At 38.7% G+C, this 19,689-nt stretch overlaps 2 gene segments (V, D, J or C) and 1 further gene; all 3 read left to right on the top strand.

Moving 5' to 3' along the window:
• The window catches only part of Igl (immunoglobulin lambda chain complex), a 233,987-nt gene that overhangs the window by 196,568 nt on the left and 17,730 nt on the right, over positions 1 to 19,689 (top strand).
• Positions 1,015 to 1,052, top strand: Iglj1 (immunoglobulin lambda joining 1). The segment is given in 1 exon segment: positions 1,015 to 1,052. A coding segment is annotated over 1 exon segment (38 nt).
• Positions 2,206 to 2,525, top strand: Iglc1 (immunoglobulin lambda constant 1). The segment is given in 1 exon segment: positions 2,206 to 2,525. A coding segment is annotated over 1 exon segment (320 nt).

Genomic DNA, 19,689 nt, shown 5'->3' with positions numbered 1-19,689 from the left:
AGAATAGCAGTTGACAACATAGACCATGATCTTAGACATCTAAATTCCCAGTTTCTGAGCTAGGAAGAACTTTTGGGATCTGTGCCCTGCAGATCTGTCCCTAATAGTTGGAAGTGAAAATCACAGCAATGTTCCTTCTGGAGACAGCCAAAACTCATCCATACCCATTTTTTTTTCAGAGACTCATAGTCTTGTTTCAAGTTTTCAGTCAAAATTTCCCTGACAAGTTTGAACAGAAAAATTAAGAAACAATGAAAAAGTAATGTTCCCATATCTATGCAACACCAACACACATTTTACCTGGATTTTGATTCACAACTATAACTATTTAATTAAACTATAACTATTTAATTATAACTATCCTGTAACTATAACTTTAACAAAAATGTCATCCCTATATCATGTTAAGAAAGCTGATCCCAGAATTTATATCTTGTTAGCTAAAATTATACTTCTGCATTTTTTAAAGAATGCCTAGGTATTATAGTAAACATCAAAAGAAGTTATTGATCACTTCTATTTCTTCATAAAACAGTCAGCAAACATGTCATGATCCTTCAGTGTTTAGTATAATATTATTGGCAATGATTCTACCTTGTGTAGGAAGATGAGATGTGGATAGATACTGATGACTGTGTATGTGTTCTCCAACTGCTCTCTCCTGAAGTGCCTCAGATGTTTCTCTCTGATTTTTTCCAGCATGAGCTGCAGAGATTGAGCTAGTGGTCTCAACACTTTGCATAGACTTTACACAGCTGGTGGTCTCCTCAAGCTGTCACTGGGGGCTCTTCTCTGTCCCTTCTTCTTATCCTGTGAAGATCTTCCATACCAAGTATGGAAAATTCATGAATTATTTTCTGGAAAGACTTCCTATGAGGACATATGGATCCTGGGAAGAAGGATCTTTCAGTGATGTCACCACCTTCCAAGAATTACCAGGAGCTGCATACATCACAGATGCAACTTGAGAATAAAATGCATGCAAGGTTTTTTGCATGAGTCTATATCACAGTGCTGGGTGTTCGGTGGAGGAACCAAACTGACTGTCCTAGGTGAGTGACTCCTTCCTCCTTTGTTATTGTTCTCTCCAAGACTTGAGGTGCTTTTTGTTGTATACTTTCCCTTTCTGTATTCTGCTTCATACCTATACTTCACACTAGGTAAAGAATTTCTTTCTTCTCTAGATGCTTTGTCTCATTTCAGACTGCTCCCTGTAGCCTTTCATGTCTAATCTCAAACACAGGGGGCTAAAAGAGATAAACCATCAATGTCTGTCTATAATTCTGTTAGGAAATGCAGCACTTCAATAAGAACTCCGTTGTGCTATTACCTTTTAATGTCTATTTTGCTGGTGAACTTTGTGAGGAATAAATTGAATTGCTATCTCATGGAGAAGGAAAACCAGAGTCATAGAGAGAGACACAGATGTTGAACTTGGAGAGCACAGAACATTCAGCACAGAGGCTGGGAAAGTACATGTCAGAGGCCAGATAACCTGGACAGTGGGACTCAGGATTAAGTTCCTAGGACAGTTAGGATATAGAATGGATCCCAGAGCCTCCATAGAAAGACATGATCAGATCAGCATCCAACCTAGAACTCGGGAATTTTAATAAGGAGTAAAAACAGAGGGGAGTTATGGCCACAGAAATTCAATAGAAAAGATATCAGTTTGGAAGCTGGGCTCCTAGTTCTCTCTAAAAGACTGCTTAAAGATACAGCAACTGAGTTCTAATAGATATGGTTGTGATGCATGAAAATTATGCAGCTCATACAGAGATGTGAATCTTATTTCATTCTGCAGAATGAGAAAAAGTTCAAGCGAGTGTATGCTATGCTTGTACCCAGAAGGCATAGATTTGGGTGAAAACAAACTCAACAGTTTAACGTTTAGGTTCAGTGTAGTGTTTTTACACAAGAACTATCCTCAGGTTGGGCAGGAAGACTGCAGATATACTTAAAACGCAGAGAGGATTCAAGAGCTGGAAAGAGAGGGTCAGGTGTCTGTATTGGAGGTCAATGGCAAGGGTGTGTCAGGTGAAGCATTGCAAAAACACATAGGTTTATAATTCCTAGGCACACAGGGAATAGATAGAAGAAATTCATACACCATCTTCTGTCTAAACTCAAGGACACTTTACACACTGCCTCCAGGATTGCTACTGAAAGATGATGATTTTGACCTTCTCTTACTTCATCCTGCAGGCCAGCCCAAGTCTTCGCCATCAGTCACCCTGTTTCCACCTTCCTCTGAAGAGCTCGAGACTAACAAGGCCACACTGGTGTGTACGATCACTGATTTCTACCCAGGTGTGGTGACAGTGGACTGGAAGGTAGATGGTACCCCTGTCACTCAGGGTATGGAGACAACCCAGCCTTCCAAACAGAGCAACAACAAGTACATGGCTAGCAGCTACCTGACCCTGACAGCAAGAGCATGGGAAAGGCATAGCAGTTACAGCTGCCAGGTCACTCATGAAGGTCACACTGTGGAGAAGAGTTTGTCCCGTGCTGACTGTTCCTAGGTCATCTAACCTTCATTTTACCCACAGAGGCTGAGATCAGAAACATGCCCAAGTGTATCCTTGGTGCTTTTGCCTACCATAGCCCTTCTCTCTACCCTCAAAATGCACAATAAAATGTTCATTCACAACCTGTTATTCTGCTATAGCTTATTTGTTTTAATATATATGTCACTGGAATTTAGAGTAGTGTGTGGAATGTCTTGGCAACCTGGACTTTGCAATCAGGGTCATAACCTGCATCATTGCCCCAGGTACTGCCACCTTCACATGCACACTGTTTTCTAAACTCTCATCTGGACATCTGATCTCACCATAGTATTGTACAGTACAATTGCCATAGACTACCTGAATTACATTCTTTCACACATCTAATCATGTGTCTATTCCATTTCTAACCATCTATTCGTGCCTAGTCATCCTGTCCTAAAATTGCAATTTAGAAACAGGGCAATTCCGTATGAAATCACAATTTCTATCACTCAAGTCAAAATAAATAGTAGCAAGGAATTGAAAGTTTATAATATATCCAGACAAGAAAAAACAGGCTAAAAATAAAGAATATGTGGAGTTCGTGAAGGCTGTAGCATTGGTAGTGGTTAGCATTGGTGGGAACAGAACTTTGTTGAACTAAGATAAAGAAGAAATTATATCCAGCCCAAATGTAACATAGGCATTCAGTGCTGGATGTGATAGACTATTACCAGTTTCTACTTCAGAACCAGACTTTGGGATTTGTCATATAAAGTCATGGCTGAAGATTACAGGCATGGCCTAGAGATAACAAGACTGTTCATGGAATTTCCATCCCAATAGATCTCATTCCTTCCCTGTCTCAAGGCATAATGGTTCAATATGCACCTGTATCCTGAGGTTATCCAAGGCCTCATCTAGGTCAACTACTTAAAATACACATGTTGTTCAATACCATTGCTCTATAGTTTTTAGTATTTGGACACAGAACAAGTGTCTATAAATGTTTCTTGTTGAGGAATCAGGCAAATAGTAGAGCCAGAACGATCAGAGATTTTGAAAACAAATGTGTGACCAGAAATAGGGCAACAGTACTGAAGAAGACACAAAAAAAATTTCCAATGAGAAAATACATAAACATGTCTTTCTCAGAACAAGCATGATGCATTGGTTGCCATGTTGCACATAATTCACAAGTCAAAAAGTAGGCATATCTATATCCAACAACTGTAGAAGAAACTCCACCAAAGATTCATGTGGGAAAATTCTGATAGGAACTGTGACAGGAAAATGTTGGGAGAGGAAGCTATCTAATTATGACAGATCTCCCCAGAGACTTCATGATGACATTTAAGCAAGATCAGTCCAAGCTGCATATAAAACTGATTATATGAAAACTTCTGAGATTGAGGTCCAAGTCCTGAGAAGTCTTCTATACAATAGAATAAAGGGTTCTCTGATGGACAAACACTGAGGGAACCAGGCCAATGAATGAGGAACAAGCTATACTCCCTAAATAAAAAGATTCCGGAATCAGGAATCATATACACCAAATGAAGAACCAGAATGCAAGACCAGGAAGAGTTTTCTATAGCACAAGAAGTCCTGAGACTTTTCTATTTAATAAGAGGAAGGAGCAGAAAGTGGCATGTAATGAAAACATCTGAATCTATGCCAGAGTCTGACTGCAAAGTGGGAAATGACCCAGGAACAATCAATAATTGGAGAATATTCTTCAGGTAGTTTCCACTGGTGTTACTTATAATCTGAGCCCAGAAGGAAACCATAACACAGTCTCTGTTTCAGCATTAGGTGTGCGTACCACATCAATGTGATTATGTTTTTGTTTTCTTCTAGTGAAAGATTGTTAAAAAAAAAAAAAAACAGTGTAGTGTGTTCCCCAGTAACTTTACAAGAAATAACATTATGTAGTACAAGTTAAAAAAAATATTCCCAAAACATACTTACATTTGTAACTAAGCAACTTGTTACACATAAACAAAGTGTAAGCAAGCAAGGTGGTTTTCTCAGCCAGTTTCTCTTACTGTCAGGCAGCAATTTGTGGTTACAAAGAAAGGAACATTTTAAGGAATACTGGGGACTGTCCCAGCAGTCAGTTGTCTCTGCCAATTGTTTAAATTTTGGAAGCTATGTTTTGTTCTAGATTTAAAGGGATGGTTTTCAGATGGTAATACAAGTTAAAATAAAACATGATTTAGGTACAGAATTGTAAACCTATTTAAAAAGGATAGGTGACTAAGTACATTTAAGGAATAAAATACAGAGTGGACTTTTAAATGTAATTCATACTTAATAATTTTCATAATGTTTCAAAATAGTTCCTACTATATTGTTTGTTACTATAAGTGAAAGAGCCATTTAAATTGGACCAAAAAGGAGAAATGTAGTGTGTTGGCCTGATGGTGCTTGTATTCTAGTTCTAATTTGAGCCCCCAAAACTGGTTGCCCCAGAGGCAAGAGAGTCTGCACATAGACACTAGCTAAGTATCCCTGCCCCCAGTTAATTATAATTGATAAGTAAATATGCCTACAACCAATACCTGGGCAGAAAAGACATGGGTGGGATTTAAGTCTCACAGGCTTAAATGAGGAAAAGAACATGCAGGAGAGGAGAGAAAATAAGCTGCCATGGGATAAGGGTCAAGGGAGCATTGCCCTGAGGGCTTCCCAATTGGAGCTAAGTGCAGCCCAGATGAATAACAAGTAATAACTCAGGGTTACCGATAAGAAAGTAGATTCTAACTGAATGGAGGATAGGTAACTGCCCAGCTATTCTGCTGATTAGTGCTTTACATAAATATAAAGGCTGTGTGTGTGTGTGTGTGTGTGTGTGTGTGTGTGTGTGTGTGTGTGTGTGTGTTTTATCCAGGAACTCAATAACATAAAGCAGGGTAGAAGCCCTGGGTCAGAATTTAAATATTTACTACAACAATTATGTATTATATGTTATTATTTATTTTTAAAACTAATCTTGTAAGAATCTTTTTAGAAAATCACAAATCTAAACTTTTATATAAAAATCAGTCACATTACCTTAAACCCTCAGAATGCATTACATTCATCAGTAAGTCTTAATAAATTATATCAGGAAGCCGAGGGCAAAAATGGGTATAAGAAATCAATCATCACCAGTCTAGCCTCAGTGAGAGTCAAGGTAGCCAGTGCTGCGAATGTTCTTGCTCCCTGACCATAAAATGTGCCTAGTTTAGCTAATGAGTGTGCTTTTCTGAACTTCAAATTATTTCCTAAGATTTCCTATATCAGAGACAGTAGAAGATATGTTTCAACCTAGCGTCACTAACAACTTTATTTTTCTAAATATTTTCTAAGGGTGGTGGTCATTGCTGACTATCTACATCTCTAAGTTCTTCCTTAGTGCAGTAACTAAATTATTAATCTGCTCCAACAGCAGTGCCTCAAAGAGATCAAGCATTATTGTTGTGAGTCTCAAAAATACTGTCCAGGAAGTGACTGGAAGTCTCATTAGAGTTTTCACATAACTTTTAGATTAAGAGGGTTGTGACAGCAGCAAGATAAGCAGAACTCCATAACAGCATGAAGTCCTCAGGACAAGTGGTCCTCAGAGTTGTGACACACAGAGGCTCACCTATGGGGTTGTGGTAACCACTGGAATGCATTCCATGAGTTCTAAAGTGATTTGTTGTTACTCTTGCATGGCCTTCCACAGATTCAATCAGTGATAAATAAAATATACTATTATCAATCACTCTTACCATTTTGCCTGTTTGTTTAATATTTAATTTTCAATTTCTTTGGGTTTCTCAGTATAGTTAGAGGAAACTCTGGAAGGTCTTATGGTATTAGCTGCTATATTGAGGGATGTTGGCTTTTAAGGTTTTGATAGGTATCCTTCAATCTATTTAATAGCAGGCTTTAGCTATAGAGTAAAGAAATAAGTGGGAAAATGATACTTCAAGGAAAGGTGAGTAGAATTCATAGTTAATGGGTGTCAGGGAGACTGGAACAGGAGAATTAAGTGGGAATGGGGAGTAAAGATGGGGATGAAAGAGAGAATATAGGGAAAGAAAACTATCACCAAAGTCTATTTGAGAAGTTATATAGAAACCAATTACTGCAGAAGCCTCTCAAAATATATACATACATAGAAGAAATTTAAATGGAGTCATCAAATAGTAGAAGAAACAATGCTCCAACCATACACATTTTGCCCACAAGTAAAATTTCCAGTGCTAGGGATGGATTTCATATAATGAAATTTTTGGCCAAAGGAGACCCATGGAAATCTGCAAACAATTTAGGCTATTCCTAAGGCTTTTGGTTGCTCTTCACAAATGGATGGTAAGACAATATTGATGAACACAATGCTTGCACATCTCACTGAACATGGAGAAGTTAAGCTTGTGGCTAAGTAGAAACTTCATCCCTACTGACTAGTTAGTGTTCATAGTACAGGAAGGTACTCTGAATGCTACTAGAGGACAAAGGAAAATACCAACCCAGTTATAAAACCTGCGGTCCACAAGAGCCTGTATGATATATTGGGGCAATAATGGCACATTCATTGTGAGAGTAACTAATCATTCTCTATTTAGGTTTAAGGACCACCACACAAGATATAACCCATGCCTGACATTGCTGTGTGGCAAAAACCTAAGACTGAATAGGACATGTACATAGGGGAAAGCCAAATAGTATTGATATCCTAAAAGAACACAGCAGTATGATGGCGCCTAATGACATTCTGCTACACCCATACATCAATATCTTACTCAACCATTATCAGAGAAGCTTCCTATTGAAGTAGATGGGAGCTAGTATGGAAATTTACAGGTAAACAATGGACACAGACTTTGGAATACTCTTTTCTAAGTAGGATATCTTTATCAAATCCCTCTCCTCATTGCTCATGGAGCTAAATAGAAAAGGAAGCAAAAGAATTGAAAGCTACAAAGGATGGGTGACACAAAGGAAACAAGGTCTTCCAAAGACAACAAGAATGGTACACAAATGAGGTGTTCATAATGTGGCAGCATGAACACATGACTGAACAGGTTGAATCAGATAAGATCCTAGCACAGAGAGGAAAAAGTAATTGGAATCTAACATACCTAATTAAAAAACTATCTCCAATTGACAACTGCTTGCAAAAGAAAATATAATTTTCTCAAATGGAGTCTCGATGAGGGTATTGAAACCATATTTAAGGCTTGACCCCTAATTCTCGCTAACCGAATCCAAGAACACATTAAAGCAATCATCCATCCTGACCAAGTAGGTTTTATTCCAGGGATGCAGGGATGGTTTAATATACGAAAATCCATCAATGTAATCCATTATATAAACAAACTCAAAGACAAAAACCACATGATCATCTCGTTAGATGCAGAAAAAGCATTTGACAAGATCCAACACCCATTCATGATAAAAGTTTTGGAAAGATCAGGAATTCAAGGCCCATACCTAAACATGATAAAAGCAATCTATAGCAAACCAGTAGCCAACATCAAAGTAAATGGAGAGAAGCTGGAAGCAATCCCACTAAAATCAGGGACTAGACAAGGCTGCCCACTTTCTCCCTACCTTTTCAACACAGTACTTGAAGTATTAGCCAGAGCAATTCGACAACAAAAGGAGATCAAGGGGATACAAATTGGAAAAGAGGAAGTCAAAATATCACTTTTTGCAGATGATATGATAGTATATATAAGTGACCCTAAAAATTCTACCAGAGAACTCCTAAACCTGATAAACAGCTTCGGTGAAGTAGCTGGATATAAAATAAACTCAAACAAGTCAATGGCCTTTCTCTATACAAAGAATAAACAGGCCCAGAAAGAAATTAGGGAAACAACACCCTTCTCAATAGTCACAAATAATATAAAATATCTTGGCGTGACTCTAACTAAGGAAGTGAAAGATCTGTATGATAAAAACTTCAAGTCTCTGAAGAAAGAAATTAAAGAAGATCTCAGAAGATAGAAAGATCTCCCATGCTCATGGATTGGCAGGATCAACATTGTAAAAATGGCTATCTTGCCAAAAGCAATCTACAGATTCAATGCAATCCCCATCAAAATTCCAACTCAATTCTTCAACGAATTGGAAGGAGCAATTTGCAAATTTGTCTGGAATAACAAAAAACCTAGGATAGCAAAAAGTCTTCTCAAGGATAAAAGAACTTCTGGCGGAATCACCATGCCAGACCTAAAGCTTTACTACAGAGCAATTGTGATAAAAACTGCATGGTACTGGTATAGAGACAGACAAGTAGACCAATGGAATAGAATTTAAGACCCAGAAATGAACCCACACACCTATGGTCACTTGATCTTCGACAAGGGAGCTAAAACCATCCAGTGGAAGAAAGACAGCATTTTCAACAATTGGTGCTGGCACAACTGGTTGTTATCGTGTAGAAGAATGCGAATTGATCCATACTTATCTCCTTGTACTAAGGTCAAATCTAAGTGGATCAAGGAACTTCACATAAAACCAGAGACACTGAAACTTATAGAGGAGAAAGTGGGGAAAAGCCTTGAAGATATGGGCACAGGGGAAAAATTCCTGAACAGAACAGCAATGGCTTGTGCTGTAAGATCGAGAATTGACAAATGGGACCTAATGAAACTCCAAAGTTTCTGCAAGGCAAAAGACACCGTCAATAAGACAAAAAGACCACCAACAGATTGGGAAAGGATCTTTACCTATCCTAAATCAGATAGGGGACTAATATCCAACATATATAAAGAACTCAAGAAGGTGGACTTCAGAAAATCAAATAACCCCATTAAAAAATGGGGCTCAGAACTGAACAAAGAATTCTCACCTGAGGAATACCGAATGGCAGAGAAGCACCTGAAAAAATGTTCAACATCCTTAATCATCAGGGAAATGCAAATCAAAACAACCCTGAGATTCCACCTCACACCAGTCAGAATGGCTAAGATCAAAAATTCAGGTGACAGCAGATGCTGGCGTGGATGTGGAGAAAGAGGAACACTCCTCCATTTTTGGTGGGATTGCAGGCTTGTACAACCACTCTGGAAATCAGTCTGGCGGTTCCTCAGAAAACTGGACATAGTACTACCGGAGGATCCAGCAATACCTCTCCTGGGCATATATCCAGAAGATGCCCCAACTGGTAAGAAGGACACATGCTCCACTATGTTCATAGCAGCCTTATTTATAATAGCCAGAAACTGGAAAGAACCTAGATGCCCCTCAACAGAGGAATGGATACAGAAAATGTGGTACATCTACACAATGGAGTACTACTCAGCTATTAAAAAGAATGAATTTATGAAATTCCTAGCCAAATGGATGGACCTGGAGGGCATCATCCTGAGTGAGGTAACACATTCACAAAGGAACTCACACAATATGTACTCACTGATAAGTGGATATTAGCCCAAAACCTAGGATACCCAAGATATAAGATATAATTTGCTAAACACATGAAACTCAAGAAGAATGAAGACTGAAGTGTGGACACTATGCCCCTCCTTAGATTTGGGAACAAAACACCCATGGAAGGAGTTACAGAGACAAAGTTTGGAGCTGAGATGAAAGGATGGACCATGTAGAGACTGCCATATCCAGGGATCCACCCCATAATCAGCATCCAAACGCTGACACCATTGCATACACTAGCAAGATTTTATTGAAAGGACCCAGATGTAGCTGTCTCTTGTGAGACTATGCCGGGGCCTAGGAAACACAGAAGTGTATGCTCACAGTCAGCTAATGGATGGATCATAGGGCTCCCAATGGAGGAGCTAGAGAAAGTAGCCAAGGAGCTAAAGGGATCTGCAACCCTATAGGTGGAACAACATTATGAACTAACCAGTACCCCGGAGCTCTTGACTCTAGCTGCATATATATCAAAAGATGGCCTAGTCGGCCATCACTGGAAAGAGAGGCCCATTGGACTTGCAAACTTTATATGCCCCAGTACAGGGGAACACCAGGGCCAAAAAGGGGGAGTGGGTGGGCAGGGGAGTGGGGGTGGGTGGATATGGGGGACTTTTGGTATAGCATTGGAAATGTAAATGAGCTAAATACCTAATAAAAAATGGAAAAAAAAAGAGATAAATAGGGGAATACAAAAAAAAAAAAAAGGCTTGACCCCATGATGCACTGTAAATGGATGATACACACACACACACACACACACACACACACACACACACACACACACATTGGTGGTAATCTTGTATATATTTTGTCTCATATTTCTTTGGAAACTCTTATATTGCAAGTCTTTTGCTTATATATTATGGTTTGTGATTTGGGCTCTTATGATTTTGTGAGTGTGTGTCGTATTTTAATTGAATTTTTAAGCTTATTTTTTTAGTTATTTGTCTGTTTACTTTCTAGAAAGAGAGAGACAAAAACAAAAAGACAAGGCTTGCAGACAGATAGGCATGGAGATAGGGAGTGTATATATAAGGAGATGGAAGATGGGAAACCATGATCAGAACATATATTGTAATTTTTTCTAAAAAAAAAATAAATTAAATCAGGTTAGGAATAGAACATGAGTAAGCTGTTAATGATTGCAAACTGTACATTTTCATCCTATATAAATGAAAACATCAAGTTAGAAATGGCTCTAAGATTAGCACTCAGGATCTCTGATTTCTTAATAGAAGTTGCTTCAGAATTTAACTCAGGACTAGACTCAACTCATGCAAGGCTAAAGCAGGCTAAGTGTGGTCTGAGAACTGTCAATAAGGCCAGGTGTTCAGGAAGTCTCAGCTGGGCCACATGTTCTTCATTGGCCATGCCCTTTCATGTGTAAAGTCATTCATTTTGTACATCAGACTCATGTTAAGCATGACCCTTAATGTAAATCACAAATCTGCCCAGGACTTAGCCAGTTCAGTTAGTCTACAAAGTGTACAACATTCTTGCTCACAAGGGATATGGCAGCTGCCTGCACCAGAGCTCCTGGTAAAAACCAGTTAACTCAATGACATAGTCTGAAAATCAAGATACATCCTCAACAATGAGACCAAGTGACAAGAAAGGGAAAAATAATGCTTGATTCTGGCCACAATAATCCAAACATCAACTTCTAAGATAAAATAAACTTTTGGAAACATGCATCTTACGATATTTGTCTAGTTCTAGCTCACAGAAGTACTTTCTGTGACCCAAAGTTGGAGGGAATGGACTCAGGTAGGAAAAATATTGAAATGAAATTACAAATCATATCCCAGCATGTTCTAGGCTATTGGAACAGGGCCATTACAACAATAGTCCTGATTACAGCAAGGGTAGTATCCACTGATTCCCATCTTCAGTCCAGAGACAACCATCCTTTTCTTGCATGTTTTTATTAATGAGAATGCTTAACATCAGGAACAGAACTATGATCATATTGACATTAATTAGCCACTGGCATAATTTATTAAATTATTACAACTTACCTAGACAGCATAAATCTCTCATTGGGCAATATTCTGAAGCAGAACTTGAAAGGTTGTCCCTTTTTATATATTCCACCAAGGTTATACTTCAATAATAAATAAAATGCCCACAAAAATCAACTCTGAACAGAAATTAGAGACAATCTGAGACTAAATAAGCCATGGACCTAGGGGAAAATTAGATAGTACTGTTCTCCTAAAAGAATACAGAAATAAATGACTCCTAATGACATTCTGCTATACCCATAGGCCAGTATCTTACTCAACCATCCTAAGAGAAGATTCCTCTTGCAGTAGGCGGGAACTAGTATGGAGACTCACAACTAAACAATTTGCTGAGAGTGAAAGAGTTTGGAATATTCATCTTTTATCAAATTCCTTTGGTCAGTGCTCCAGGAACTATACAGAAGAGGAGGCAGAAGGACTGTAGACCTATAGGGAATGGGTGGCACAAAGGAAACAGTGTCTTCCAAATACAACAAAACTGGTACACAGTTGAGCTCTGAAGAGTGGGTTAGTATTCACAGGGACTGAACAAGTTCAACCCAGGTAGGATCCTTTCTCAGGAGTCCTTTTACATCAAAAAGGAATAATGTTGTTCACATGTAATATCCATAAATATCAGAAACCCATAGTGTTTTTGCATCCTGGCATTATCCCTTCTTGCTTCTTTATCTGTATACATCAAAAACATGGATTTTGTTTCTTAATCTCTTCTACGTATGTCCTTTTTTTTTAAGAATTAAAAAATAGTACCTGTAATTTTATTTCTTAGTTTCCTTGAGTCTGTCAGGTTTCAAGGGATTCTCAGAGGCACAGGTCTCAGTACTACAAAATTTCCTACATACCTTCAAAGGGAGCAAGCATCAGTCAAATAGAGGTCTGCCCACCCTTCACTTGATCTCCCTGTTTGTTTGTTTTTTCAAGTCTCATTTCTTCCCTTTGTTTCCCATCCACTGGGTCGTTAAATTCCAACTGCAGTTTATCATAGTTGGTTATCTCAGTGTTTTCTTCTTCTTCTTTTTTAAATTAGGTATTTATTTCATTTACATTTGCAATGCTAATCCAAAAGTCCCCCCACACCCTCCGCCACCGACTCCCCCACCAACCCACTCCCACTTCTTGGCCCTGGCGTTCCCCTGTACTGAGGCATATAAAGTTTGCACGACAAATGGGCCTCTCTTTCCACTGATGGGCGACTAGGCTATCTTCTGATACGTATGCAGCTAGAGACACGAGCTCCAGGCGTACTGGTTAGTTCATATTGTTGTTCCACCTATAGGGTTGCATGTCCCCCCAGATCCTTGGGTACTTTCTGTAGCTCCTCCATTGGGGGGCCCTGTGATCCATCCAATAGCTGACTGTGAGCATCCACTTCTGTGTTTGCTAAGCCCCGGCACAGTCTCACAAGAGACAGCTAAATCAGGGTCCTTTCAGCAAAATCTTCATAGTGTATGCAATGGTGTCAGGGTTTGGAGGCTGATTATGGGATGGATCCCTGGATATGGCAGTCTCTAGATGGTTCATCCTTTTGTCTCAGCTCCAAACTTTGTCTCTGTAACTCCTTCCATGGGTGTGTTGTTCCCAGTTCTAAGAAGGGGCAAATTATCCACACTTTGGTCTTCATTCCTCTTGAGTTTCATGTGTTTCACAAATTGTATATTATATCTTGGGTATTCTAAGTTTCTGGGCTAATATCCAATTATCAGTGAGTACATATCATGTGAGTTATTTTGTGATTGGATTACCTCACTCAGGGTGATGCCCTCCAGGTCCATCCATTTGCCTAGGAATTTCATAAATTCATTCTTTTTAATAGCTGAGTAGTACTCCATTGTGTAAATGTACCACATTTTTTGTATCCATTCCTCTTTTGAGGGACATCTGGGTTCTTTCCAGCTTCTGGCTATTATAAATAAGGCTGCTATGAACATAGTGGAGCATGTGTTCTTATTACCAGTTGCAACATCTTCTGGATATATGCCCAGGAGGGGTATTGCTGGATCCTCCGGTAGTACTATGTCCAATTTTCTGAGGAACCGCCAGTCTGATTTCCAGAGTAGTTGTACAAGCTTGCAATCCCACCAACAATGGAGGAGTGTTCCTCTTTCTCCACATCCTCGCCAGCATCTGCTGTCACCTGAATTTTTTATCTTAGCCATTCTGACTGGTGTGAGGTAGAATCTCAGTGTTGTTTTGATTTGCATTTCCCTGATGATTAAGGATGCTGAACATTTTTCAGGTGCTTCTCAGCCATTCGGTATTCCTCACGTGAGAATTCTTTGTTTAGCTCTGAGCCCCATTTTTTAATGGGGTTATTTGATTTTCTAGAGTCCACCTTCTTGAGTTCTTTATATATATTGGATATTAGTCCCCTATCTGATTTAAGCTAGGTAAAGATCCTTTCCCAATCTGTTCATGGCCTTTTTGTCTTATTGACGGTGTCTTTTGCCTTACAGAAGCTTTGCAATTTTGTGAAGTCCCATTTGTTAATTCTCCATCTTACAGCACAAGCCATTGCTGTCCTATTCAGGAATTTTTCCCCTGTGCCCATATCTTCGAGGCTTTTCCCCACTTTCTCCTCTATAAGTTTCACTGTCTCTGGTTTTATGTGGAGTTCCTTAATCCACTTAGATTTGACCTTAGTACAAGGAGATAGGAGTCAATCAATTCGCATTCTTCTACATGATAACCGCCAGTTGTGCCAGCACCATTGTTGAAAATGCTGTCTTTTTGCCACTGGATGGTTTTAGCTCCCTTGTCAAAGATCAAGTGACCATAGGTGTGTGGATTCATTTCTGGGTCTTCAATTCTATTCCATTGATCTACTTGTCTGTCGCTATACCAGTACCATGAAGTTTTGATCACAATTGCTCTGTAGTACAGCTTTAGGTCAGGCATGGTGATTCGACCTGAGGTGCTTTTATCCTTCAGAAGAGTTTTTGCTATCCTAGGTTTTTTGTTATTCCAGATGAATTCGGAGATTGCCCTTTCTAATTCGTTGAAGAATTGAGTTGGAATTTTGATGGGGATTGCATTGAATCTGTAGATTTCTTTTGGCAAGATAGCCATTTTTACTATAATGATCCTGCCAATACATGAGCATGGGAAATCTTTCCATCTTCTGAGATCTTCTTTAAATTCTTTTTTCAGAGACTTGAAGTTCTTATCATACAGATCTTTCATTTCCTTAGTTAAGGTCACATAAAGGTATTTTATATTATTTGTGACTATTAAGAAGGGTGTTGTTTCCCTAATTTCTTTCTCAGCCTGTTTATCCTTTGTGTAGAGAAAGGCCATTGACTTTTTTGAGTTAATTTTATATCCAGGTACTTCATTGAACCTATTTATCGGGTTTAGGATTTCTTGTGGAGTTTTTAGGGTCACTTATATATACTATCATTTTATCTGCAAAAAGTGATATTTTGACTTCTTACTTTCAAATTTGTATCCCCTTGATCTCCTTTTGTTGTCGAATTGCTCTGCCCACATGTCATGCATGAGGTTCTTTGATTATTTGTGGTGCTACTGATATGCTTTCCTTGATTCTAGGAAAACAAAAGGAACTTTGAAATCAAGACTCCTGAATGTTTTCACAACCTGCTATTGCTCTGGAGGTCCTAACTTTAAACTTCTCTTTCTTTGCCAGGCTGGAACCTTTCCCCCATAAAATGCAGCCTACAGCCTCTGTCTCCCTGAGCTGTTAATGAGGAGTTTTCTTTCTATATTTCTTACACAGTGTTTCTCCTGTGGAACAGATGAAAAACACAGAGTGGCTTTTTGGACAGGGTGTTTTCAGGAAAGGTGGCTACATCTCAGAAAGGCACCTTGAACTGAATGTCTTTTTATCATGATGAATGAACTCTCATGTTGACATCTATGCACATAGCCAGCTATCATGCATGGCTGTCTTGGGACATAGCTTTCCTTGATCTTATCCATTTGAGGATCATTGTTTGACTTAATTATGTTATTCATTCTTAAACTTCAAGTTTAAAAATAAAAATAATTTTAAAATAATGTTATTTATTGAGAGATGGAGAGAGTTACATAATGGCAGAGAGAGGGGGGAGAAACATTGTCAGAAGGCAAGTTAAATAGTCAGATGTAAGTTCTGGGATCAAATTCAGGTCATCACAATTTGTGCCAAGTACTTTTACTGGCTAAGCCATAGTGCCAGCCTTTAAGCCATCATATGTAGTCTTGAAATTTTTATATGTTACAAGATATATTACAGTTTCAAACTAAATTTATGATGCAAATATTCCAGTTAACTCATGCAACAGGAAAGTCAAACCTTCCCTTTGGGGCAGAGATTGCTCCTTTTTGTCATGAAAGATATTTTAAAAGACTGCAGATCTCCAAATATTTCTGGGACCTAACTCTAATGCTAACCCTAACCCCTAAGCCTAACCCTAACCGTGATGTATGAGGAAGCCTACCTGATGATGGCTAAATAAAGCACAATCTATGAGATAGCAGAATATCATCAGGAGTCATGTTAGTGATACTTTTGTTTTAAGCCAGTAGTATTTGGTTTATCATAGGTCATTGGTCTATTTAGTCTCTAGATCTTGGTCTGCCAAACAGTGTTCATGAGTTCCATGTCATGGAATGAGATTTAAGTCAAATCAAATGTTGTTTAATTATTTCTCTAAGATTTGTGCCCCCATTGCCCTAGCATATTTTGCATTGAGAACAGTCTGTAGATCACAAGTTTTGTGGTTGGGTTTGTGTTTATGTATTGTTTAATTTTTTTCTGACTTTCATTCTCTAGACATAAATTGGTCATATATGATAAGTGGAACAGGGTCAGTCCTTTGTACATCTAATGGTAGATACCCCATAAATGATGGACATTAGCAATCCTGATACCTCAGAGTTGAAAAGAAATCAGCAATGTACTGTGCTGTGTCCACAATGGCTCTGGTCATACAGTCAGATCATCTCATGGAATTTTCTGTTGTTCAGATCCATTCTGGGCTTTTGATGAGATTTTTGGCTACAATAGCCAATGCCGGAGACAAGCAATGACCTGAGGATCTCCTGGATAAGAATAATGATTCATTCTACATTGTATTTATCTCTAACTCCTAAGTTTCTCCAGAGTAGGTAGGCCTCATCTCTTTGCTCCTAACCCATGCCTACACCTGTGCTCACTGAAGATTTGTTCAGTGAATGAGTGAGTCAACAAATAACATACTCATCAAATCTGAACAGCTCCATAGTATATGCTGCAAATATTTACCAGTTAATGCCAGAGTCAGACAGCTGCTACTCGGTGTATTTTTTCTCTGTTTGAAAGGTGATTTTTCTTCATACCCTAGTAGACAGAGAAGCCATGCCATGCTCATATCAACTTCATAGATATTATTTAAATCAGACACAACAGTTTGGTTTTGTTACGAATTGATAGGAATACAGGTATTGAGTGACAGATAAGAGAGATGGGGTTAATTTGCAAGGTAGAGCAGGGAAATTATTTCAGAGGCCTTCTGTCATATAATTCCATACCCCAGGCTTGAAGTGATAGCTGTTTCTGAACATGGAGGATAGTGTTGGAGAATATACAACTCTCATCTCTCCTGCACTATAGAGCTTGCCTTGAAAAGACATCAAGACATCTTCCTCATTCAGACCTGAAAGAACTTTCATCATTTACCTCACAACACTTAGGGAATGCAACATAGAATCCTTAACAAAAATGAACCAGTTTTCCAGGTAAATATAAATTGAAACATTCAAGAATACAGGTAACATCATCACCACTTATAGCACCCACTGATTTAGTGACACCAAACAGTGCTGGTCAAATGCTCTGCTTGTTATTTACATGTCTACCTCCTCACCAGGGTTTCTATCAGTGTCAGTCATGTTCAACCCTCATTATGCTATCTCAGGTAACTTTCCTTAGAAAGACAAGGAAAATTAAAGTGACACAAGAAAGTCAAAGAGCCCATCATCTTTGTCTGTTTTGTTTAAGACAGAGAATCAAGAAAATCTTGCAATTTTCCTCTGTTTCTTAAATCGAATAATTTTCTTGTATGATATTATCTACAAATAGAGATAGTTTGACTTCTTCCTTTCTCATCTTCATCCATTTCATGTTTCTATCTTGCATAATTATTATTGCATAATCACAAGTAAAAGACAGGAATAGACATACTGTCACTTCCTAATTTAGAAGAAGTCCTCTCGGTTTATTACCATTTAATATAATTTTAGCTTAGCTTTGTTCATGTAACTTCTATTGTTTTAAAGTATATACCACCTACTCATAAAGTCTCAGGGATGTTTATGTGAAAGCACATGGTGGAGTGCTCTGACACTGGGACTCAGGTGAGATCGCCATTTTCTCTCCGATGTCTCTCTGATTCAGGTCTGCCACAGAGAGTGCAGACTGCAGAAGCAACAGAGCTTCTTGGACAGGGTCCCTATGACCCTTCATCCTCAGCGAGAGTGTGGGGCTGATCCTCAGTCCTCTGAGCACCTTCCTTGCCAGGGGAGAGCTTGCCTCCAGGGAGTGCTGATGGTGGGACTCAGGTGAGATCACAATTTTCTCTCTGGTGTCTCTCTAAGGCAGGTCCACTCAGGAGATTACAGACAACAGAGCTTCTACAACAGGATCCTACAGGCCTACATCTGCAGCCAGAAACTGGGGCTGTTCTGCAGATGTCTGTGCACTGGTCTTGCCAGTAGAGAGCTGGTCTTCCAAGACTTTTGACACAGGCTAACAGACTCACGGGAGGAACAAGCTCAAGCTGCAGACAGGTAAAACATCTAACATCAAAGATTACCAGATGGCAAAAGGCAAACATAATAATCTTACCAACAGAAACCAAGACTACTTGGCATCATCAAAACCCAGTACTCCCACCACAGCGAGTCCTGGATACCCAAATTTAAAATCATATCTCATGATTCTGGTAGACAATTTTAAGAAGAATACTAGTAACTACATTAAAGAAATACAGAACAACACAGCTACACAGGTAGATGTCCTTAAAGAGAAAACACAAAAATTCCTTAAAGAATTACAGCAAAACACAACGAAACAGGTGAAGGCATTGAACAAAATTATCCAGTATCTAAACATGGAAGTAGAAACAAAAAAGAAAAGAAAAAGGCAGACAACTTTAGAGATAAAAATCCTATTAAAGAAATCAGGAGACATAGATGCAAGCATCATCAACAGAAAAGAAGAGATGGAAGAGAGAATCTCAGGCACAGGAGATTTCATAGAAAACATGGAAACAACAATCAAAGAAAATGCAAAATCCAAAGAGATCCTAACTCAAAACATCAAGGAAATCAAGGACACAATGAGAAGACCAAACCTGAGGAAAACAGATATAGATGAGAATGAAGATTTTCAACTTAAAGGGCCAATAAATATCTTCAACAAATTTATAGAAGAAAACTTTCCTAACCTAAAGAAAGAGATGCCCATGAACATACATTAAGCCTACAGGACTCCAAATAGACTGGACCAGAAAAGAAATTCCTCCCATCAAATAATAATCAAAACACTAAATGCACTAAATAAACATAGACTATTAAAAGCAGTAAGGGAAAAAAGTGAAGTAACATATAAAGGCAGACCTATTAGAACTACAGCAGACATCTCACCAGAGAATATGAAAGCAAGAAGATCCTGGACAGATGTTATAGAGACCCTAAGAGAACACAAATGCCAGCCCAGGCTACTATATCTAGCAAACCTCTCAATTATCATATATGAAGAACCAAAGTATTCCATG

The sequence above is a fragment of the Mus musculus genome, chromosome 16, assembly GCF_000001635.26.
Source record: "Mus musculus strain C57BL/6J chromosome 16, GRCm38.p6 C57BL/6J".
Lineage (NCBI taxonomy): Eukaryota > Metazoa > Chordata > Mammalia > Rodentia > Muridae > Mus > Mus musculus.
Note: the sequence above shows the minus strand (reverse complement) of the source record. Positions and strands in the feature narration are given on the sequence as shown.